This window comes from Drosophila innubila, assembly GCF_004354385.1.
Source record: "Drosophila innubila isolate TH190305 chromosome 2L unlocalized genomic scaffold, UK_Dinn_1.0 4_B_2L, whole genome shotgun sequence".
NCBI lineage: Eukaryota > Metazoa > Arthropoda > Insecta > Diptera > Drosophilidae > Drosophila > Drosophila innubila.
The window spans coordinates 20,273,193-20,296,514 of NW_022995372.1; the positions used below are offsets into that span (position 1 = coordinate 20,273,193).

At 42.2% G+C, this 23,322-nt stretch overlaps 4 protein-coding genes across 10 annotated transcripts in view; 1 reads left to right on the top strand and 3 right to left on the bottom strand.

Annotated features, from left to right (window-relative positions):
- Positions 1-3,447: 3,447 nt before the first annotated feature.
- LOC117780099 (very-long-chain (3R)-3-hydroxyacyl-CoA dehydratase hpo-8) lies at positions 3,448-4,488 on the top strand. Its single transcript, XM_034616501.1, has one exon. The coding sequence runs from the start codon at positions 3,571-3,573 to the stop codon at positions 4,309-4,311; it is 741 nt and encodes a 246-aa protein (XP_034472392.1). The 5' UTR covers positions 3,448-3,570; the 3' UTR covers positions 4,312-4,488.
- LOC117780098 (cysteine desulfurase, mitochondrial) lies at positions 4,480-6,147 on the bottom strand. The gene is made up of 2 exons (XM_034616499.1): positions 5,889-6,147; positions 4,480-5,834 (listed from the first exon to the last, which is right to left on the bottom strand). The coding sequence occupies exons 1-2, from the start codon at positions 6,034-6,036 to the stop codon at positions 4,576-4,578; spliced, it is 1,407 nt and encodes a 468-aa protein (XP_034472390.1). The 5' UTR covers positions 6,037-6,147; the 3' UTR covers positions 4,480-4,575.
- A 145-nt stretch (positions 6,148-6,292) lies between these two features.
- On the bottom strand, positions 6,293-12,778 carry LOC117779618 (UPF0518 protein GJ17503). Of its 4 annotated transcripts, none has more exons than XM_034615874.1 (7): positions 12,344-12,778; positions 11,205-12,097; positions 10,663-11,059; positions 8,888-9,902; positions 7,990-8,550; positions 7,557-7,595; positions 6,293-7,263 (listed from the first exon to the last, which is right to left on the bottom strand). In XM_034615874.1, the coding sequence occupies exons 2-7, from the start codon at positions 11,909-11,911 to the stop codon at positions 6,830-6,832; spliced, it is 3,153 nt and encodes a 1,050-aa protein (XP_034471765.1). In that variant the 5' UTR covers positions 11,912-12,097; positions 12,344-12,778; the 3' UTR covers positions 6,293-6,829. The 4 variants fall into 4 exon arrangements, with proteins under 4 accessions (XP_034471765.1, XP_034471764.1, XP_034471767.1 ...); XM_034615873.1 differs by having other exon boundaries at positions 8,888-9,926; XM_034615876.1 differs by lacking the exon at positions 7,557-7,595 and having other exon boundaries at positions 12,344-12,777.
- Positions 12,779-12,934: 156 nt separating this feature from the next.
- Positions 12,935-23,322, bottom strand: part of LOC117779617 (nascent polypeptide-associated complex subunit alpha, muscle-specific form) — a 28,257-nt gene continuing 17,869 nt past the window's right edge. Inside the window, exons 2-10 of one of the 4 annotated variants that reach the window (XM_034615872.1) lie at positions 18,553-19,768; positions 17,757-18,519; positions 16,086-17,648; positions 15,622-15,736; positions 14,916-15,398; positions 14,436-14,854; positions 13,831-14,379; positions 13,531-13,778; positions 13,315-13,465 (exon numbers count right to left, since the gene is read on the bottom strand). In XM_034615872.1, coding sequence (XP_034471763.1) covers positions 13,315-13,465; positions 13,531-13,778; positions 13,831-14,379; positions 14,436-14,854; positions 14,916-15,398; positions 15,622-15,736; positions 16,086-17,648; positions 17,757-18,519; positions 18,553-19,768 — 5,507 coding nt within the window. Of the gene's footprint in view, positions 13,466-13,530; positions 13,779-13,830; positions 14,380-14,435; positions 14,855-14,915; positions 15,399-15,621; positions 15,737-16,085; positions 17,649-17,756; positions 19,769-23,322 lie in introns of all 4 variants that reach the window. The other 3 variants (XM_034615871.1, XM_034615869.1, XM_034615870.1) reach the window with 3 other exon arrangements.

Genomic DNA, 23,322 nt, shown 5'->3' on the forward strand with positions numbered 1-23,322 from the left:
CGTCAGCCAGTGTAAATCATCAAACGAATAGCCAGCCCCCTTTCAGTTTGGGACATGAAGTATGTATAATATGTTGACTATTGAAGTTTAAGAATTAAGTCAAGACTGTTTTAGCCAATTAAATGTTTATGAATAACTGTCTTAAGATTTGTAATTTATGATCATTTTAAAAGCTTAAAATCTAAATATTCATGCACCAGGAAATACTTTGAAGAAAGAAGAGAAACGATACTCAATTTAAAATTTATATTATTCTAACAAACTTTTAATCATCAACACTACCAAAATATTGCCAATGGAATTGTTATGTTCTAATTTTGCTTCTTGTAATAATGTGAGGGTAAACTGATTTATAAGAAAACTTTTGTTTAAAAATTTATGTTATACTGCTTACGTACTTCGTTGGAAAATTTTGTTCTGATTTAGTTTGACTTCCTGTTAAATGCATTCCAGGTATAATATTATTAACCATACGCAAAGTGTTTAGTGTTTTACTACTTACTTATAGTATGTACATATTTCGAGCACCACATTTAATAGAATAATTGTATGTTTAATATGTGAAAATTTGATGTGCTTAGATAAAACTTTTTTAACCAACTGCTATCTAGTGAATTAAAACAATTTACTTACAATATAAATGAATATACTAATCGAATTATACTAAATATAAATTAATCTGATTTAAATACTTATATAAATATATATGTATGAACAGTAATTTAAATTTATATAAATACATATGTACATTTTATATTTTCCGTATTTAAACACGTATTTGTGCTATACTCCTGGTAGTTGATTGCCCACTGTAAACAGAAGGTTGCTAATACATAAAATAAAGCCAAGGCAATCATCAAATGCTGACCGCGCGCTGACCATTGAGCACTAAGCAGAAGCAGCAGCTACAACAACGACAGCAAAAGAGAAACACGCACAGAAACAGGTTCTGTTGTTGTTGTTGGCAGGTTCTTCACACGCACGCCCATTCACATATGTTATATGCATACACACACACATATATACACATGTATGTAACTGTTCGCATGTGTTTAGTTTGACTTTTATCTTTTCGCGACATTGATCTGCATCTCTTAGTGCTGCTTGCCTGTTAATATGCATGTGGGAAAACGTTGAACGCCCACAATAATAGATGTTTTTTTTGTCGCACAGTCAACTTTGTTTGTTTGTTAGTTGTTGGTGCTGTTAGTTAATAGTTGTAGCTGTAGTTGTTGCCAGGGGCATCAATTTGGAAATCATTACGCTATTCACATTTGCTGCGAGCCTAGCTAACATTTGCGCAATAAGCAAAATGACGGGCACAAAACAAAATGTCCGGGGCAACGACAACCGACAACGATGGTTTTCGCTTCCGCTGCCGGGGGCCATGATTATAAAAAGGCGCCATTGCAATCAATTTCAATTTCTAGCCAGCCCACCACCTTCTCCCCTTAGTCACAAAAAAAGCACCACAGTGGGCACAACAACCATAATACAGCCAATCTTATCGTTTGTTCCGTCAATAGTTTTGTAGTCACAATTGTTGGCGCCTTTTCTGTTGGCCTGTGATGTGAGCAAACAAAATGACTACTCAAATTTGCGCAAAATGTTCGTGCGACTGCTGCAACTTGTGTGCCTTTGTGTCCAGAGGGGAGATGCGCAGTGCTTTGTTGTTTGCGTTAGAAATTCAAACAAACATGTTGCTGTTGCTTTTCTTCACACACACATACGCACACACATTTGATACTTCTGTCAATTGTTGTTGTTGCTTTTTGATTTCATTTTGTGACGCTTGGCAAGTCACTGGGGGCATGTCCGGGCGCATTTGGGGGCGTATTCAGCAATGTGTGTTCAATGTAATTGTCGGGCTTTGGCCAGGGAAATTTGCAATTTGCCAGTGCGCCATCTGTGGGCCATAGCGAAGACTGCCAAATGACTGCCACTGCAAAGTCAAGCCCCCAATTAATTACACACACACTCAACATACAATTGTAACGCTGTGTGCGAAGGGCGACAATTTGTATGAGTTTCCTTTCAGCATAGTGGCAACTCAGTTGATTACTAGCAATAATGAACTCTGCAAGTAATAATAATTTTCAACTACTGTAATTACCACCGTATCACTTAGCGAAAGAGCAAACAGCAGCAGCAGCATTAAAGCGCACTCACACATGCATACAACTGCTCACTCACTCAGCAAACAAACACAGTCACGCTCTCATACACACACAGGCACACAAACGACCAGTCACATGGCAATTGAACCAAACCCCTGCCATTGCAACAGCTGCCATCTCGCTCGCACACACGACTTGGCCGCACCTTCTCCACCAGTGTCGAATGTGCTCAGTTATCGTTTAGCTATTTTTTCTGTGCGCTTGGTAAAAAAGAGGGAATTCACTTTTGGCGGGGTCTCGTTTTTCCTGCTTTGTCCAATCGGCCTTTTTGTGGGCGCTGTCTAAACTAGTCCAATTGTATCGACAGTCACCACGTCGCAACCCTCGGTCGACCAGTCGATGCCAGTTGTTGATAAGGCCGTTCTGATGATAACGGCAACACTGCTGGGCCTGGAGAACTCTTCTTGCAAATTAATTTGTTCGGTAGGCGTGGTTGTTAGGCCTCCGCCCACACGGCCAAGGCACGTGCTGATTTTGTAATTGTCATTGCGCATAACCTGGCTATGTAACCTTTTGCTTGCATAAAAGCTAGACTCTTCTGCAGTATTAATTCGATTTAGCTCCAGTCAGCAAAAAGCACAAATTAGCAAGCACAATATTTTGCTGAGCAAAAAGCAGTCTTCAAATGGGGAATATTTTTTGTCTCGTTTGCAATATTCGTGATCAGCATACTAGCCCGAAGCTTCAAGACCGCTCGGCGCATGAAATCCAAAAACGCGATGCGACGACGGCAAATTGAGCAAAGTTGGGGAAAGAATCGCCCCACATGTGCTGGCAGGTGTGTTTCCGACCCATGTGCACAGACCGTGCCAGACTTTTCAGACACGTTCGGTTTTCGGTTCGGTTTTTACCAGGCGAACAGAAATGCATAGAAAGTCTCGAAGCAAAGCATAAATCGTATGATGAGGTCGCGCGCTGTATAGTTGTGACAGAGCTGCCAACTCACATAACTAGCCAATCGCCCGACCGCCACAATCTGCCGAGCTAGAAGTGGTCATGGCGAGCAATTTAAAACAATTTGGCAATTCAATGTAACCATTTTAATTACTGGAGTGGCAACACCCGGTTTAAGGACGCTGCGCCGAAAAGCAACGGCACTTTTCGTTCACTGAACGAACTGTCTTGGAAACTATTCACTGAATGAACTATATTAGAATTATAGTCACTGAACTAAATGACCTACAATCAGGGATTTAGTTCGCTTGTTCACTTTAGTGACTGGTTCAATAGAACTTAGTCCGAACGATTCGATTCAACTCTACTCGACAGGTGAAAGTGGGGCTATCAGTTGTTGTTGCGTCCGCATATCGCGCGATTGTGATTATTGTGATTAGTTAATGAGTAGCGTATGTAATAGGCAAGCCACAAGGTGAAAGTTCACAAGTAGCTAGAAATGTCCGCAAAGGTAGCAGCCAAATCGAACAAATCGCCTCCTGCGGCTCCATCAAAATCCAAAGAGTCGTCAGCTTTGGTCAAAGCTTATCTCTTTGGCTATAATGCTGTGCAGGTGGGCGGCTGGAGCTACATCCTTTATCAGCTGGTCAACTACTATGTGCTGCAGGGTCCCGAGTTTCGGGCACAGATTACGCTGTGGGATTACACGCGAATCGCAGTCATCATATTCCAGAATGCCGCCTTTGTGGAGATTTTAAATGCAGTCTTTGGGCTGGTTAAATCGAATCCTGTGGTCACCACCTTCCAGGTGTTTAGCCGCATGATGGTCGTCGTTGGCGTGGTGATGGCCACGCCCGCGGGCAAAGTGTCACCTGGTCTGCCTATTGCCCTGTTCGCCTGGGCGGTCACCGAAATCATTCGTTATGGATTCTATGCCCTGAACATCATTAAGGTGGTGCCACAATTTGTGGTTTTCCTGCGCTACACCACCTTCATAGCTCTGTACCCGATTGGGGTGACGGGTGAACTGCTGTGCTTCTGGTGGGCACAGCAATATGCCAAGGAGCACAGCATCTGGAGCGTTGTGATGCCCAACAAATGGAATGCCACCTTCTCCTACTATGCCCTCCTCTGGATCGTCATGCTGGGCTACATTCCCATCTTCCCGCAGCTCTACATGCACATGTTTACGCTGCGTCGCAAGATCTTGGGAGGCGGCAGCAAAAAGAAGGGAAACTGAACTTTGACCCGCAGCAGCAACAGCAATGCAAAATAAAATGCCAGTTTGCATTTCGCACTTTGGAGTGGAAACTTATTCGATTGTCCACCATTCACCTTTACTTGACATTTAGCTTAAGCTAATACTTTTAGTTGGTTTCTGTGTACAAAATAAAATTAATCCAATCACTTAACATTTTATTCAATTTGCGTTGCGCCTGTATTTAAATTAATTATAGTATACGTATATATGTATGTATTGTACTGCAACTTTATATAGGGACACTTAGTGCTGTGACCATTGTATGGTCTTTATATCGATGCCCTCCTGTACCATCTCCCACAGCGGTGACATTTCGCGCAATCGTTCCACATGCTTGATGCACTTATTCACCGTATAGTCCACCTCCTCTAGTGTGGTGAATCGTCCAATGCCAAAGCGTATGGAGCTGTGTGCCAGATCCTCATCGGCGCCAATGGCACGAAGCACATACGATGGCTCCAGTGAGGCTGAGGTGCAGGCCGATCCACTGCTGAGGGCAACATCTTTCAGGGCCATCAACAGCGACTCTCCCTCCACATAGGCAAAGGATAAGTTCAGGCAACCATTGTATGTCTTATCCGGATCACCATTGCGTATCACATGGGGTAGAGCACTTGTCAGTTTCTCTACCAAACGGTTGGACAGAAAATCCACCCACTTCTTATCGTAGTCCATCTCCTGCATTGAGAGCTCAGCCGCTGCGCCCAGACCCACAGCCAAGGGAGCTGGAACGGTGCCGCTGCGCAATCCACGCTCCTGTCCACCTCCACTCTGGATGGGCTCGAGACGCACACGGGGACGACGTCGCACATATAAGGCGCCAACGCCTTTGGGACCATAAATCTTATGGCCCGAGATGGACATTAGATCAATATTCATGGCATTCACATCTAGGGGGATTTTTCCCACTGCCTGCGCCGCATCCGTGTGGAAGAAGACTTTGCGAGAGCGACACAACTGGCCAATCTCATGGATGGGCTGTTGTACGCCAATTTCGTTATTAATCGTCATAATCGAGACGAGGGAAGTGTCCGGAGTCATGGCCGCCTCCAGTTCCTGCATACTAATAATGCCATTGGTCTCGACCGGCAAATAGGTTACCCGGAATCCCTCGTTCTCCAGGGCACGACACGAGTCCAGAACACACTTGTGCTCCGTTTGTGTGGTAATCACATGCTTCTTGTTCGTTCCATAGAATCGTGCAACGCCCTTGACTGCAATGTTATTCGACTCGGTGGCGCCGGACGTGAAGATAATCTCTTTAGGATCAGCGCCAATTAATTTCGCCACTTGTTCGCGTGCCTTCTCCACAGCCTGCTCCGTTTCCCAGCCGTAGGCATGTGTCCGTGAATGAGGATTGCCATAGAAATTGGTCAGAAATGGCAACATTGCGTCCAACACTCGTGGATCCATCGGTGTTGTGGCCTGTGCGTCCAAATAGATGGGCCGCCCCTCTGTCGGATCATTCTTGATGTTGAAACGCGTCTGGCGCTCACGAAAATCTTAAATGACAGCATATAAAACATATGCAACATAATCTTAACTGTGTTTCTTACCTTTTGATGTGGCCGCAAATTTTATTGTTGTTGTTGCATCGGCAGCGGCGGCGGCGGCTGTTGATTCCGTTCGCATAACATACGTGAGTGCTTTGACATTATTGGGTCGCAGCATGTGCACCTGCAATCGGCCAATTACTTTTTGCATGTTTGTACTGCACGTGTCTTTGTGATTGCCTTAATATTTTTATTATTTACTTCTTGTTATTTCACAATCTAATCAGAAACTTCTCGCTAGTACATATTTTGCAGCACTGGCTGTGCTATCGATATGCTGCAGACGATAACAGTGCTGCCAGACTAATCTCGCTTTTTCTTGGCGCCAGAATGCATACTTTGAATGAAATATACCGAAGCACATTTTTTTCAACTTGAATTAATGGAAAATTAAAAGACCAGGTATATTTGTGTGTGCTGTTTTGATTAATTGGACCAATTTAATACTTTCTCGTTAGTTAAAAGCTCTGAATAATTTCATGTTGAATATATGTACATAAAAGCATAAAATATATATTGCAAAAATAGACAAATATGTTTACATATTTAAATGGTATTCTGTGGTGTAAAAACTTTCTTATCTTTTCTCCGACTATTTTTATATTAAGGTGTATATATAATATTAATATGCCTATTACTTGTAATTAGAATAATTTTACATTTGAACACTTAAAAATTGTCTGTTTTGCCAGCTAGCAACAAATTTTTGATTACAATTTTAAACTTAAGGACTACATATATTAACGAGTGATTTTTAATGTAAATCTGTTCAAAAGTGCGACTTTGTTCGTACGAAATGGGTAAAAATTACATAAAAACTAAAACAATTTGGATAGTTTAACAGCAAAAAATAAGGTATCATTAAAAAATAATTGAACTGGTTAAATAAATAAACATCAACAAATCCGATAACCATTGTGTATTACATAACTGCCTGTCCGTTGTCAAAGTAATTGCTCTGTGACCAAAACGACGCTTTGCTCCAAAGCAATTGCCGCCAGTTCCTTGAGCCATTCGTCCAGCAGTACAGCGCACAAGGCCAGATCTCGTGAACGTTCTGTACCGCTGGTATTGGCTATGATGCCCATCGAGGCCACCGAGTCCAACGATACAGGCTCCGAATTAAAGCTGCCTGTTTGTAGACCTCCACTCTCGTTGCCATGCAGTGTGCTCGATGAGTGTGTGCCGGATAATGTTTGTGAGGAGCCGCCCATGGAGCTATTGTTGCTGCTGGCCGCTCCAGTTCCCGCAGACTGTGCCTCGTGTCGCGGCGTTGTGCTCAGACTCGTCTCACAGGTGTTGCCTCTTGAATTATCCTGCGATGCGCCACGTGCATTCACCTCGGAGCTATTTCCTCCCACCAAAGTGGAAGCGGCGCCTGTAAAAAGCAATTTTGGATTAGATGTGCAACATATGAGTGAAGAGTTAATTGGGTTAAGCGGCAAGAGCTACAAGAAATGGTACACAAATGTTCAATTAGTGGGATACAGATTAGAGCAACATATGTACAAAGCAACAGGAGGCGGCAAACTACTCAACAATTTCAACAGATAACAACTATGCATAGAATTTAATCACTATTATTATTTTGTTGGGTTTTATAATACATGTTATCTTTTTTGCTTATTATTATATAGAACTTTTTGTTTTACTTAAGCGTGAAATATTTACCGGTGAAGAATGCGTAAATTTGTGATAAGCCAGATGAAGCTAAGATTTTCGTAGTAGAAAATATTCATATCGATAAAAAAAATAAACAATAAAAAAGAGAGAGAGACAAATTCATTATAAGCAACGACATCTGCAGACATTGTACAAAATCTAAATGTTATAATGTTGTGTTGTGTAAAAAGTTTGATTGCACTGGTTTAATCAATCAATCAAACAGTGCAATCAATCTTGAATAATCGAATTGTGTTTTTATAAGTGTGTTTTTGATTGGTGCGTGAGTGTTTTATGGTTAAGATCCCGAAACCAAAGTCGACTTTGTTCCAACATCCGCTGCTGCGTTTCGTTTTGTCTTGTGAATTTGTTTTATTGTTTGTAAAAAGAATAATTGTGCAATTTGTTGTTAGACACAAGACATTGGCATGACAACACCTACCGGGATTACTGGTTGCTGGTGCTGTGGATGATGCAGATCTTCGGCTGAACATGCTCGTTATGGACTTGCTGATGCTGCGACGCTTGTTATCACTTCGTCTGAATGGATCGTAGGCGCTGCTGGGAGATGCTTGCACCGGTGTTGCCGCCGATAATGTGGCATATGCGGAACGCTGCTGTCCCTGTTGCTGTGTGGAATTGTTAGCCAGTTGTTGATGCTGCTGCTGCTGTTGATGCAACGGCGAGTTTTCGCCCACTTTACGCGCATTCACCAAACGGAATTCGCGATCAATCAGATACGAACGTGCCACATCGACAATCTCCAGCGAATTCTCAGCCACTGGCAGCTCGGCATCAATTTGTTGCTTAAGCATGCGCAGCACTTGATGAAACGAAGGCGTGTCCGAGGTGATGGCAATGTCAGAACGCAGAAGCAGCGAGTGGATAAGCGGCAAGGGATACCAAGCGAGTCGCGTTATCAGCCCGGTCAAATGCAGATTGACGTACAACGAGTTGCTCGTAAAGGTTTGCAGTTTGCCCCAAATGGCATTGAGAAAGGGACCTGGAGAAACATGAGAGAGATTATAAAATATTGTCTCAGCTAAATGTCAGCCTCCTAGATCTTATGGTTTGGGTGTGCAATGATCAGTGAGTCAGTGAGTAAGGAAAAAGAGTTTAATATACATAGATATAGCACTAAAAAGCCTAACGTTCAAAAATATGCCAGAAAATTTGATGTTAAACTATGATGTTAAATTTGATGATTCAGTTTCTCAATTTTCAATTACAAACAATTTTCTAATCAATTAAATAAAAGTTGCAAAATGGGTTTCCATTAGCACTTTTTTTTTTTTTCCTTCTGGTATATTTATACTCATATCATTTAAAAAAAAGCTCACCTAAGCTTACGGTGCCCTGCGCAAACAAATCCTCCGAGAAATCCAAATCGGTGAGCAGCAATTCATTCCGTGTGCTGTGCGAGATGCGCCATGAATCACGTCGTCCGCTGCTGATCGTGCTGCTGTTGTTGTGATTGCTGTTGCTGTGCTCTAGATCCGCGTCGCTTGCCACTGTTGTTGTGGTCACATCGTTCCCATCGGCATCCTCATCGGCAGGTCGCCATTTGAAAGACTCATACCCGCTGGATTCACCAATGGATTGCAGGCTGTCCAGCTGCTTCTCGCCAAGCTCACTAACGGCAGGCACTACAACCGGAGTTGCTGTGCCAAATTCACTAAAGAACTGCTTGGCCAGCTCCAGAGCGTGTGCCGTGGCACGCACCTGACCTTGTCGTGGCCATTTCTGATAGCGATAGTTATTCGCCCACTTGATGCAGTCGCGTTGGCATTGTGCGATCCTTGAATGTGCCTCAAAGAGATACGCCTGGATATTGGCATACAAACTGTCGCCCGCATAGTGGCCATAATAGTTCCAGTTGGCGCCGATTGTCTTGCTCATGACCGGCGAGGGTAGGCTGGGCAACATTAATGTTGCTACCGGTTCCGACAGCTCCAAGCTTTTGGGACGCGCCAGATCACGTGCTCGCTTCATCACGTCCGGCGTGAGTTCCAAGAAGAACTCTGTAGTGTTCAGATATGGATCGATTTTGTTGATCTTGTGACGATGTGAGATGGGCACATGCTTGCCAGGTAACATATATTTCAGCAACAGCTCTAGCATCAGATCCTCACAGTGCAGTCCCAGCAGCGTATCAAATAGAGCCATTGTCACCATGCACAGATTCGCATCCGGCGAATGAAGACGCTCCACGAGCGCGTCCAAAATGCGTTCACCATCGAACTTCTCAGTGTCCAGCAGAAATTTGATAAAGGCACGCATCAAGCCGGGTTCCGTGATAGAGCGCAGGATCAGATCCAGATAGGACATGGCCGAGATTTGTGAGTCGATGTTCGTCTGAAAATGTTTGCCCTTCAGTGTCTGTGAATTGAACGCGCAAAAAGTTGTTTCGAGATTTCGAGGCGAGGTGGTTTTTGGTTAGCATTGGGGTCAGCCCATAAACAAAAAGGATAACACACATATATACATATATACTACGTTTATGCCGTCTACCGAAAGCGATTAAAAGTATAAAGCAAGGATCGAAGAAAATTAGAAACAAAACAATCTGAATTTTAGAAAAATCTTAGATTAACTATTTCTGAATGTGGTATCCTGAAGCAGAATAAATTTTTATTTTAGGCAAATTTATTTAAACTCTTTTTGTTGTATTGAAATACAATAAATTTTGAAAAATACAAAAATTTTAATTATTATTTAAGAGTCATAATACAACTATTCATTTTTAATTATTATGAATTCTTCTTTAAAATTATAGTAAATTTGATTGAAACAATTATCTTATAATATGAATAAGTTTTTTTTTATTTTTACAACGGAAGTTTCAAAATTATAAGAATTTGATATTTTCAATTTGTATTATGTTTTTAATTTTTTTGTAACAAAAAGTGAAATTTAATTATCTTTCACTTTTTCTAAATTGAGTTCATTTTAGTGTTTTGCGTATAAACGTAGTAATAGAAATGATTAGAAGCAAACACACACAGACACAAGAGCACCAAGGACAAGTGACAACTTTTGCAACCAACACCACAGAAATGCATCGAAGACAAGTTTTTGCGTTAAAGCAAAAAGAGAGAAAGACAAGAAGACTCACCTGGAGTATGGCCGGTCCCAGCACCGGCACAATGAATCCCTGATACATGAAATCCAGCAACTGCTGCTTGATCATCTCATGTGCCACCTGCACCACCGCATTGCAGAACTCTAGGGCATTCATAAACAACGTAAGCTCGGGGATTTCAGTGACATCATCGGGTGTAATGCGATGCCAATCGATGGAGCTGATCTCGATGCTGTTGGGCAGGCGGGAATAGAGACCACCGAGGCCAGTGACGAGCAGTGGGCAAATGGACGAGTATTGTGCAATGTAGTGGCCAATGTTGGAGTTCTTCTGCGACAGCGCCATGCAGAGTAGAAGAGCATCCCGTGCCTGGTGGCCAAGGCTTCCTTCCCGATGCACATACGGTATGAGCAATGAGAAGATGATGAAGCTAAATTAAAGATTTTAAATATGATTAACGATTTGTTCTACAGTCTGATGACATTTGCTTAAGCTGGCATTAATCCCTTCCAGGAAAATTTCTCATTCTTAAGCGCATGTCATTTACCATAAGATCACATGAATTTATCACTTACTTGGTAGTGGTGCCACTTTTCGGCTCCGGCAAGCTGCCGTTTTGTATTTGCTCCTGCACCTGTGTCTGTGCCGAGAAGAAGAACAAATCGAGCAAATGGACATTTTGCATGAGCACCACACACAGTTGGTTTAGCAGGATCACCAGACGTTTCTCCAGATCGGGTGGAAAGATCTCTCCCTGACTGGAGGCCAGAATCTTAAGGAGCGGCCGCAGGAACGGCTCGTGACACAGCAGCTGATGACGTGAATGACTGACGAGCAGTTCATATAGCTTCAGCTGCTCCAGACGCACGGCGTTCGCATAGCGTCCCGTTGTGCTCGCCCATTCGTAGAGCTTGTCCAGCAGATTCTCGCTTAGCAGATATTCCAAACAGGGCGCTGCCGGTGGTGCAGCATCCGTTGTGGGCAGTGAAACTTTGTTGCAATGATGCAACTCCACCAGCAATAAGGTAACCATATAATCCAGATGTGATACCACGCCCAGCACATCATCGTGGGTGGGTGGACCCGCAGCATGTTGGATGATCTCATGCGCCTGCTGCCAGTGCTTACAGAAGCTATCGTAGCAGGCGCGCGGATCACAGTCCGTGGCAGCGTCTATGGGCCGTTGGCGAAGTGCTGTTGTAGCGCCAGTGTTGCCACTGCCAGAGCTGCCACTGCTCCGTGTGAGACTCTGACGCAATGGACTCGTTCGAAGCCAACTCATTACGATTTCGAGTGTATTCCGTTAGAGATAGAGAGCTTTGGCGGAGGCGTTTCGTTGTTTGGCATGTATTGTTTTTTTCTTATCTTGCAATTTTGTGCTTATCTGAGCGTGTTGTGTGAGTATTTTTCGTTTCCAGTTTCCGCTTCAGCTACATACACAAATACATAACATATATGTATTTCAAAACTGAAACATACAAAAGCGACCCATAGATTAGCTTTAGCAATTGCATCTTTTTTAAGCAGCAACAGCAACAACAACAACGCGAGGGAGAGAGAGTGAGCGAGAGAGATTGCATACTCTCTGCATCGCATAATACATATTTGGTCAGGCGAGCGAGCAAGTGGCGTTTTTTTATAGTCACTGAAGCGCTGCAAAATTGTTGCTGTTGTTGTTGTTGCTGGCACTTTACACACTGAGTTTGCTGCTTACCTGATGAATTTTCATAGTCGTCTTCGTCATCGTCTTGGCGTCTGCATTATTGAATGGATTCTTGAACCAGGTGTTCCCTTTTAGCGCGCGCCTAGTTCCAGGTACCCATTGACAGCATTCGCTGCTGCAGCGCTATTTAACTATCTTTTTTTATTTTTGGCACTGGGAAAATTACAGCGAAAAGACGACGTCAACGACGACAACAGCACCGTCCTTGTGCGCACACTTGGCAGGTGAAAAAAACGCAATTGTGCTATATTTCGTGGCAAACAACATTCACAGAGTCCAGCTTACACTTTAATGCCTCATATTGGATTATTTTGGATTGGATTTACGCGCTTATTTCTGCATTTTAAAAGAATATTTACAACAAATAATAGAAAGTAATGAATGAATTAGTAGTCGAACGATAGATTGTGGCGGTCAGCCGATAACGATAATGATAACATCTGCGAATACGTTTTACAGCACTAATTCTGCTGATAACGATAGCTGGCAACGCACACATATCGATAATTTCGATAACCAAATGGTAAATAGAAAATTCAAATTTGTATGTGCTGGGTATCTCAAATTATTATTAGTTAATAATTGTTGGACATACACTTTTATATTTAGCATACGCTCATAAAAATTACAAAGTCATATTATAAACGCAATATTACAAAAAGAATAACAGCACATAGTAGATATGCAGTATAAATATATAGTGTACAAAAACATTTTTAGTTTATAAATTGTCTGTTAAGCTTCTCAAACAGTGATCCTTTGCGGATTGTTTTCTGCTAACGCAAGGCTTCTTAATTTGTTAAAACCATTAACCAAGTTAGAGTTGCACATTTTAAAAATTCTTTGTATGATTTTGCTAACAAATAACATAGTTAAATAAATTGTCACTAAATATTTGTAATAATTATAGGATGTAATAGACGATAACGAGCTATAACGAACAGTGTGTCCTAATTGTCAACTCACATCGGCAACATCGACTGACTGACACTGTTATTACGTGAGTTTGGCCTCTCAATGGTCATGGATTGCTGCGGTACCTGGCTATCGGTGCTAATGCCCAAACCGGCATAGATTTCCTTCATCACAAACAGAATGGTGTCCTCGGAGGCCCTGTTTTTGCGATAGGAGAGAGTATTACAGATCGGCTTTAAGCAAAATATTTAACAACAACTCACCAGTAGCAGACGTGGCTACTCAGAGCGAATATATACTCGTTGATGAACTCCAGTGGCGCCTCCTGCAGCACGTAGTCAACGCGTTTTGAGTCGTTTAGTTTGCCCAGTGGAAAATCTAATTCAATAAATTCAGGATCTGAGTTTGTTGTCGACTCTGAATCGGTGCGATTGCGGGCATGCGACGATGTGGTGGCAACTGATGATTCATCTTGTTCCTCAGCTTGCTTATGGAATTCCTGTGATGAGTTCTAAAGCAATCATTAGTATAAATTAAATACAATTCTTTTTTTTTATGTTTACCTTTGCCTTGGTCTTTGCCAGAGACTCCTCGGCTTCCTTCTTAACTTTAGTGACTGTGGACAGAAAGTGAACGCTGTCCAATGTGGTCTTGAATGTGTCCATAAATCTTTGCTTAATATCCGCTCCCACACGTGTCATGGTCTCCCTCAGTTCGAGATGCATGCGCTTGCGTCCCTTGTGATGTGGTATCAACACCGGTCGGATGCCTTTCATATCTGGATTGACCAGTGCTTCAATACGATACGCAACCGGATCAAAAGGATGGAATATATTGTAGAAGCCAGGACATGTAGGTAGTCGAAAGTCGAGACCAAGCTTGTCAATCCCACGAATGGTCACAAACATGCCAATGGGTGATCCCAGAGCAAAGAACTTCTTGGGATGGAAAATCAACTGTGTGTAGTTAATTACAGGCTGTCCAGTTCCTGCCGGTCCCAGACCCATTGCATAGCTGACCTGCTTGGGCAGCATTTGATCATTGTTAGGCAGTTGCACATGTTTGGGCTCCGCGCTCAGGTTATGTTTCTGCGGAAGCTGATCGGGATTCTCCTGGTAAAAATAAGTTTTAAACATTTTTTTATTGATTTATTGTCTCATTTTCTCACCTTATTTTCTTCTTCGCTTTCCTTGAGCGGCTCCTGATGACACAACAGATCGAAGAGTATCAAAGAGCCCAGACTGTGGCCAGCCAAGGAGACGCCACCGTTGAATTCGGGATGTCTCATGCGATATTTCAAATAGACCTCATTCAATGCATCGGCCACTGTGTTCATGATCTTCTGACAATACTTGGGACTTGTGTAGAATAGCACATCAAGTAGCGTATCATTTGTGAAGTGCCGTAATCTTGGTATGGACTCTAGGGTTATCGATTTGAGTTTCTCATCGATGCCAAGTTCCTCAGAATGTAAATGTCCATGCCATTCAATGGGCAGCACTTCAACGCGACCCACCAAACCCATGTCCGTGGAATTCTTATAGTGCGACTGCACCAACTGTTGTGCAATGAGGCGAAAATCGTCAACTATTTAAAACGGAAATGAAGAAAAATTGAGCTTTCTTTGGGGTATTAAAATTATACCTACCAACTTCCTCGACGTTGCGCATTTTCAGATCACAGGCAGAGCCAATGCCATGGACCATAAACAGCAAATGATCTACACGCTGAGATTCACCTTGCTGAATTTTAAAGTCATTTAAATCTCGTTTGACGACCAACGGACGCGATGAACTCTGAACGGTGCCACCCCAAGTGTCCGCATGTGATGGTGGCATAAAGTGGACAATAACGCTGGGACCGTGCATTGTCACCTGCTCTCCATTGGCCAGAGGAATCTTCTTAAGCCATTCACCCGTTTCCGTTGCCCGTTTGTATTCAGCTTCTAATGCTGCTGCTGTTTCTTCGGCGTAGGGTACGTACTTGGAGTCCACGGCTTTGTAGAACCACGAGCAGCGACGCACCTCAATAGCTTTGCCCTCCCAGAAAACGGGCGTCTTGGTGCGCTCCTTGATGTTGACATCATAGCGACCGCCCTCAACGGGAACAATGCAAGTCGAATCTGATTCATCTGAGATGTAGATAATGAAAAGATGTTTAGAAAACAACATTTTAACGAAACGAAGTACAAGTCAAAATATTTCTTAATTTTGACATGATTTTTTACAAAAAAATGAATCAAGTTTAAAGTTTCGTTTGATACTAATTAAATGAAAGTGAAAACTTGAGATTTAGAAATTTCAACTTTCAAAACTCCAAAGTCTGCATTTAAAATCAGTTAGATTTTGGCTTACCGCTGGTTAGACTGGTCTCCAACATCGCCGAGTCGTAATGACTGAACGGAGTCCACACAAATTTTCCATCGATACTGCGTTTGTAGAACCAATGAAGCAATGCAGGTGTGTAAGCCTAAAATAAAATAATTAAATATACATTGGGATAAAACTTCATTTAAATATATGTATTTGTAATTGGAAATTCTAAGCAATAGTATAAAAAGTACTGCATACTTTTGGGCGTTATGTTGCTTCAAAGCTTAAAACAGACATAACTGTCTTTATATTTAGGTAGGATTAAAAGAAAACTGTGTGCCAAATTTAGTTGGTCTTGCTCTTATAGTCTCTGAGATTTACGTGTTCATACAGACATGGCTAGATCGATTCTACTTTTGATGCTGATTAAGAATATTTTTACTGGATAGGTCTCCCAACTGTTTTGCTCTACTCTAAGGATGATTAATTTGGAATTGATTACTTACCACGGAATTAGCTGGCGGCGCAATGGCATGTCCCTTTTCGTTGGCCATTCTCAGCTGTTGCAGGATCTCTTCGGGCAATTCGCCCTGATATAATTTCTGCAAATCCTCCAGCTGACTTTCGGGTTGTACTTCTTGTTGTGATTGCTGTACCACAGCTCCTTTTGTTGCCGTGGAGAAATCCGAGCAGGCTGAGGATGGTGGCTCAACCAGATTAGAGACGGATGTCTGAGAGCGTTCCTCGAAGTGTTTGGTAGGCAAACCACTGTGAACAATGTCGTATTTGAGTTCTCCAGGTGCAGCAGGTTGATCCTGCAGTGGTGGATTATTGAAAAAGTTCTGTATGCGTTGGTCCTCCTGTCCCTGTGCCCCGCCAGCAAAATGATCAAAGAAATTACCAGAGTTGGAGCCTGTCAATTGGATTTGTGGTAGGGGTTGAGCAGTTGGCGGTGGTGCGACCTCTCCTGGTCCTCCAAAATAGCCAGAAAATGAATTTACACTTGAATTTTGATAGACGATTTCGTTGGAATTTTGAATTTGCTGTGAATCGCTGATTAATTGCTCAAAGCCAAGTGTGTGAGAGGATTGGGCAATGGAATTAACTGTTGCTGGTGGTTCAGCTGCCAATGGTGGTGGTGCAACGCTTAACTGTGGCGGTAACTGTGGAATCTGACCAACCGCTGGCTGGGGTGTGTCCTCCTTTGGTGGTGAAGCAAAGAAATTAAAGTCGCTGCTGTTTCCCGCTGGCGTAAAGAAGCTTTGCAATGGGGAAGGAGCAGCTGGAGGATGGGGAACTGTTTCGCTGCTTCTGCGGAATGGATTTGCCTGCAATGTGGTATCTAACTGTCTAGCAGTTGGTGGTGGCGGTGGTGCTGCTTCAGCTGTTACTTTCTCAGCCTCCGGCAGCACAGGCTCAATTGTCTGTGCCTCAAATAGTTGATTAACGTCTGGTGCCACGAATCCTATAGGTGGTGGCAATAAATCTTGGGGTAGCGGCGTCGTTATAGTCTGTGCAAAGGGATTGAAAAATGTGGTTGTTGTTTGGGTTGTCAAAGCAACGCTGGTGGCTTCAATTCCAGGTGGTGGCTGAGCAAACTGAGCTGGAAACGTAGATTCCTTTTGGGTTTCTGTGGTGGCAGCTGGTGCAAAGAGACTGCCGGCGTTTAGGGTTGGTGGCACAACAGCTGGCTGATTAGCTGAAGCTAAAGCTAAATCAATTCCCTGGCTGATCTCAGCGGGTGGATAAAGCGGAACTCCCTCAGCTGACGGCACAGGTACAAATAATGGAGTACTCTCAAATTTAGATGCTTCTTGAGCAGTTGATGACGGAACTTCCTTTTCCTCTGCTTGTGAAACAGGAGTGATCTTCTCCTCTAATTGCTCCGACTGGAAAAGTGAACTTGGCGCTGTTGAGTTGGTAAAAAAGTCAACTGAAGTATTTGCTGCTTTAGATGTTTGTGGTGCGGCAAATAAGGAAGCGTTCTCCTTTAGCTTGGGTTCGATGGTACCCTGTGTGGTTTCAGTTGTGAAGCTGGAAAATAATGGAACTCCCTGAATGGATGCACTGGCTGGCTCTTCTTTGGGAGCAGCTGTCTCAATATTGGTCTGTGAAAATCCTTGTGATGCCTCCGCTGTGGAGCTGTTGAAAAGCGAAGCTCCCTGAATGGATGCACTTGTTGGTGGTGCAGCATAGAGTGGAACTTCTTGAGCTGACTTTACTTCAAACGGAGCTGCATCAGGGAACGTCTGAGCAGCAGCTGGTGGATGCAGAGGAAGAGAAACTCCCTGATCTGCAATTGGCGCAAAGAATGAAGCGTTGTTTGGTGGCACCACCGCTCTAGTAGACTGTGGTGTGAAGAGGGAATTGGCACTTGGAACTACTTCAATCTTCTGACTTGCAGCTGTAGTCGGAGCTAATAGAGCGACTCCTGTGCTCGAGACGTTACCAAAGGGATTAAATATGGCTGCTGGTGCTGTCAATGTGGGCGGTGTCGCATAACCCGTTTGTTGGCCAAAGGATGCGGTTGGTGGTGCAGTTTCTTGGGCTGTCAACGGACTCTTGTAGAGACGAGTGCCCTTTTGCAGGCGATAGGATGTTAAGCCAGCAGCTGGTGGTGGCACAGATGATGCTGCCACAGGAGGTGGTGCAAGCGCTGTGGTGGTCTCAACTATGGGTGGTGGTTGAGCTGTTGGTTGAGCAAAGGCCGCTTGTGCAGCAACTGTTAGGGGTGGAGCCGCAACAGCTGGTGGTGGTGCTACCGACGTTGGTGCAGCAAACAGTTGAGAAACGACTTGTGGTGGAGCTACTGCTGGGGGCTGACCAAGAACCGGTGGTTCAGATGTCGTGGGTGGAACAAGCAGTGGTTGAGCAACGGCTTGTGGGGGAGCTGCCGTTGGTGGTGGAGCTACTGCCGATGGTGGTGGTACTGCTGTCGTTTGTGGAGCAAAGAGTGGTTGGGAAACGGCTGATGGTGGAGCTACTGCCGATGGTGGTGGTACTGCTGTCGTTGGTGGTGCTGCTCCTGCTGGCGTGAAGAAACCACCAACTGCAGGTAGATGCACTGCCTCAGGAGCTGAAGTTACAGCAAGAGGATTAAAGATGCCTCCAACAGGAGCTGCGTTTTCAGCAAGGGGGTTAAAAAAACCGCCAACGGATGGTGGAGGAACTGCCTCTGGAGCAGAAGCAGCCGCAAGAGGATTAAAGAAACCACCGACTGCGGGTGGTGCAGCAGTGGGTACAAAGTAATCAGTAGCAACGGGAACAGCACCAACTGGAGCTGGTGCAAAGTAGTTTGTTGCTCCAGAGGATGTGCTAATGTCAAAGTAACCAGGATTGGGGGCGTTGTAGCTGACAGGAGCTGGAACAGGAGCTGGCGGTTCGTTGGTGGCTCTGCCAGTGGCTGATTGCACCAGACCTGAGATATTCTGCAACACTCCAGTGGGCACCAAGTTGGTCAGCGAAAATAGACCACCGCCGGATTTGCGTTCTTCTTGCACCGGTGGTGCAGGTACTGGTGGCTCAAATGCTGCAACCGCTGGCTGTGCAGTTGCTGGATATGGTGGTGTTTGAAAAGGAGCAGCCACTGGTTGAGCTGACTGGTGATGTTGTTGTTGCTGTTGTTGCTCGGAGAGACCTGGTATGGGAGCGTAGAGTTTCTTTCTGGCGGTAATACGATAGGTATTCTGTCCCGCTGATGTGGGTGGCAAGGAGGGCCCAGCTCCTAGATGGGGCAGCTCAGTGGGCGCATAGAATTTCGGTGGCTCTGGCGCAGCTTCACCCACGGCAGTTGGTGGTGCAGCGTAGAACGGCGCAACCGGAGGCGGCACTTGACCCACCTGCTGTATATAAGTCGGCTGTATGTCCAATTGTGGCTGGGATTGTTGCTCCTCAGTCTCCCGGTTGCCCGCGTAGATGCGTTTCGAGAAGGTCGAGAAAACGTTGGATGCCACCGAAGGTAGCGCTCCAAAGGAGGAAGCTGCCTGGCTCAACAATGAGTCTGTACTTGTTGGTGGCTCAAGCAAAGGATTGGCATTTCCATCTCCTACGTTTAAATATGGATTGATCGAGGCGTTTGCTGCTGCAGTCGCTGAGTCGTCGCTGCTGCTGGCGTTCAAATTGATCTCGTCAAGCGTTTCGTTGTCATCAATACTTGAGGACTGTCCAACAGTCACCAGCGTTTTGGACTCTGCAATCATTTAAAATTAAAGAAAGAAAACTCAATTAGTTGTGCTTAAGAAAATTGCAAATTTAAATTCGCACTTTAAACTAGTTGGCCTAAAGAGTGAAATTCTTAAAAAAGGTTAACAATTATTTAATAAAAAATATTGTAATCTTTAAAAAGAATCAAAGTAAAGCTGTTGATTGTTTTAAATCCAAGCTAAAATCAAATTATTGATAGCAAAATATGAAATAGTGTAACGAATGTATGTAAGAGTAATTGAAACCTAGCTAAAACAAAAAAAAACAAGAACATACAGCAAATGTATTGCTTCGACCATAAATAATTTAATAAACTGCTCGCAGCAGTTACGAACAAAAATTTTTGTATTGTTGTTGTCGATGTTTTTAAATAGCTTATTTAAAAAATTGATTTAAAAAAGGAGTTCGGCTCGAAAACAAGTTATCACAATTCAAGTAGACATTATATTTCTCTCAGTGCATGGTCCGAATCTCATAAAAAACCAAAAACTGGCATTAGCTGAGCTGAGAAATGTCATGACATTTGAATGCAACAACGAGTAGAAGATGTTGCCTGCTGTTGTTGTAGGCAACGTTAACATCTTGCGTCTTCGTTTATTGTCTTTGGCCAGAAGAAGAAAGTGCGGCTCATGCTTTGGCTGTGAATGTTGGCCACGTTAAGCAGACGTGCCATTTTTAGCTTGAGCTAAGAATTCACCTCGATCTTGAAACGTGATTCGTACTGTGAGGGAACATGGGAACGGCCTTTGAGGTTCTTAACACCATGTTGAAGTTGGTGTAACCAGTGTTCAAGTATTCCAAGCATTGAAATTTGTACTCGTAAATAGTTATGCTCGAGTTTGGCATTTTTGCGAGCATACGCCAGTTGCGCCACGCGATAACAACAAGTCATATCTCATAGATAGAGTTAGCCTTAGAACTCTTAAAATTTTTGCTTGCACAACATAAAGATAAGCAACCGATAGAGCCGGTAAATATCATACACCATTCTGTCGCCGACGACCCAGTTATTCAAATAGTCACGAATCAAGCTACATATCAGAGTTTACTTTGAATCGTCATTGTGCGGAATTTTGATATGGTACAAGATTGCGGGTTATCGATAAATTGCAGGCCCAGTTTAAGGGGAAGCCTTCTTTAGCATTTACTAATTTACTTTAGTTTCGTTAAAGTGATCTGTAAATATGAAATTAATGCGTAATTAATGTAAACTTGAAACAAGTTTATACAGGAATATGTTATTATAGTAAGCTGATATTTGCATATTGTTGAAATGTAATTAACAATAAGTTAAAGTCGACAGTTCATAGAAACTGTGAAATTAATCATAAATACTTCATTGAAATGTATTATTTTATTTATTTTTTTTTTATTTTAATACTGAAATCATAGAAATACTTTTCACATTCATTTAGAAAACCCATAAATGATATACAAATGTTCTTGAATGCATAAATAATATAAGGATGAGCAGCAAATTAAATTTAACGTATTAAATTCACTACAGGCTTATAAATCAAATAGTTCATCGTGAAAAAAGAGTATACATATATTGAAAATTTGATAAACACTTGTTTGATTTCTAAAAATATAAATATTTAAAGGTTCAGAGAAGTAGGAACGAATAATAAAAGCTATTTACTTAGCGGTACAGATATTTAAGATAATTTATTTAACAAATATATGCATGGATGATAAATAATACGTTACACTTTTTGCCACGAGCAAAGCAAAACAATAAAATTGCAAAGATAATAAATGTGAGTTGTATTTTTTGATTTACTATTTTCTGTTTTGTTTTTATCTTTTTAGCACTTTTAAGAGATGCGGTAACTGTGAGCAAGTATATTATGTAAATTATGCCATGAACTATAAATATTAACATTGCAAAGCACTTGACATTGTCGACATTTCTCTCTGCCTTTTTTTTCTTCTCGTTTTTTGTTTTCTTGCTGCGGTGGCGTCTCGCAAACCGTTGACATATTTCTCGCGTCAGCATTTGTTTGGCTAATGTAACACCATTAAGTGGAGCAAAGTAAACAAATAGAACAAATACCAATTTCAACAACAAATAAATGGCCTAAAACAAAGATTAGTTACAGTCGATTCGTATTGAATAACGATTTGTTAAAAGGGGACGTACTTAACTCGCGTTGTCATTAAATGGCAAACGAAAATTTCCAGTTTCGTCTTGAGGCGTTTAATTTTACGTTTTTTTGTTAGTTAAATATTTAAAAAAGGCCGCAATGACAATGACGCATTTTCAACAAATTGTTAAAGCAAATAATAGACGATTGTCTAGTCACATAAGAAAAGTAGAACAACGTTTTTCGAATATGGTTCGGGCCGCACAAAAGCAAAAAAACGAAAAGAAGAAAAATACCAAAAACCAGTAAAAAAATGAAGAGGAATTCGTTTTGGCATGACATCATAGCGATCATAAACGAATCGAGGCAGCATAAGCACTTAAGAAAAGAAAAAATATCAAGAAAATATAAAAAAAGAGGAAAAAAATCGTCGTCTGTCCGAGAAGTGCCTGCACATAATGGCACTCAAATAAAACAATTAAGGCCCACATAAGCACGTCAAGAGAGACGATGAAATCATTTGCAGGATACACACAGCAACACACAACAGTCTATAAAGATGCTCCAAAAGATTGCCAACAATTTGGGTCTTTAAGGCTCGTGCAAGTCGCATGCCAAAAATGAGGGGACCCAAAATGAAGAATAACAACAAAATACCTATAAACAAAATAAACAGCAGCTTGGCATTTTTGGCATTGAACCCTCCGGCAACAAAATGACCAAAAAAAGAACAAAAAATCCAAAAAATAAGAAGAGCGAAATGAAATCAAAATAAATCTCAATATAAATGCGTGCTCGGAACAGCTTGGAGACGCTGCTCGAGACGGTTTGTCTGCCAGCGGCAAACTGATGATATAAATAAAATGCACGATTTTTCTATAGCCACTTCACATAACAACGACAGCAACAACAACGGCTTAAAGAAAATGGGCAATGGTATTTTGATTATTTATAATTTTATAATGTTGTCGAATCATTTATATACTTACGTGTATTGCTATGATAATAATTAAATAATTCGCTTTTTATTAACTATATTGAATTTGTTGGTACTCTCTGCCTTTTAAAGTATCTTTAAGATGGAATTGGTAATTAGGAAATTTCCTATAAAGCAGTTACGCTAAGGCCTCGCGTTATTAAGCAAAAGGTGATCTAGAAAACCAATTACCTATTGTAAATAGCGCCTGAATATTAATTAATTCAATGAAAAGTAGCATGAACCATTATTCATCCAAACAATTATATAGTATTATATAACATAAGATGACACTCTCTGTTAGTATTTTATTCAGTTATCAGCAAAACTTACAATCACCGCTCTATGGTTTTCTGAGAAAAATTTACATATATTTCAAACACAGCTACAAGTAATTTTCCCTAAAAATAAAATTATTTTTTGTCTAGCACATTCCACACCATATTTAATGTTCGACAAACACGTTTATCAAGTGAC

Excerpts from the sequence above, each read along its gene's own strand:
- LOC117779618 (XM_034615873.1), bottom strand. The coding sequence starts at position 11,911 with ATGAGTTGGCTTCGAACGAGTCCATTGCGTCAGAGTCTCACACGGAGC. Across the intron at positions 9,927-10,662 it reads TGGGACCGGCCATACTCCAG|ACACTGAAGGGCAAACATTT; the intron begins GTGAGTCTTCTT and ends TTCAATTCACAG. Across the intron at positions 7,596-7,989 it reads ACCAGCAACCAGTAATCCCG|CTTCATCTGGCTTATCACAA; the intron begins GTAGGTGTTGTC and ends CGAAAATCTTAG.
- LOC117780099 (XM_034616501.1), top strand. The coding sequence starts at position 3,571 with ATGTCCGCAAAGGTAGCAGCCAAATCGAACAAATCGCCTCCTGCGGCT.
- LOC117780098 (XM_034616499.1), bottom strand. The coding sequence starts at position 6,036 with ATGCAAAAAGTAATTGGCCGATTGCAGGTGCACATGCTGCGACCCAAT. Across the intron at positions 5,835-5,888 it reads ATTTGCGGCCACATCAAAAG|ATTTTCGTGAGCGCCAGACG; the intron begins GTAAGAAACACA and ends CTGTCATTTAAG.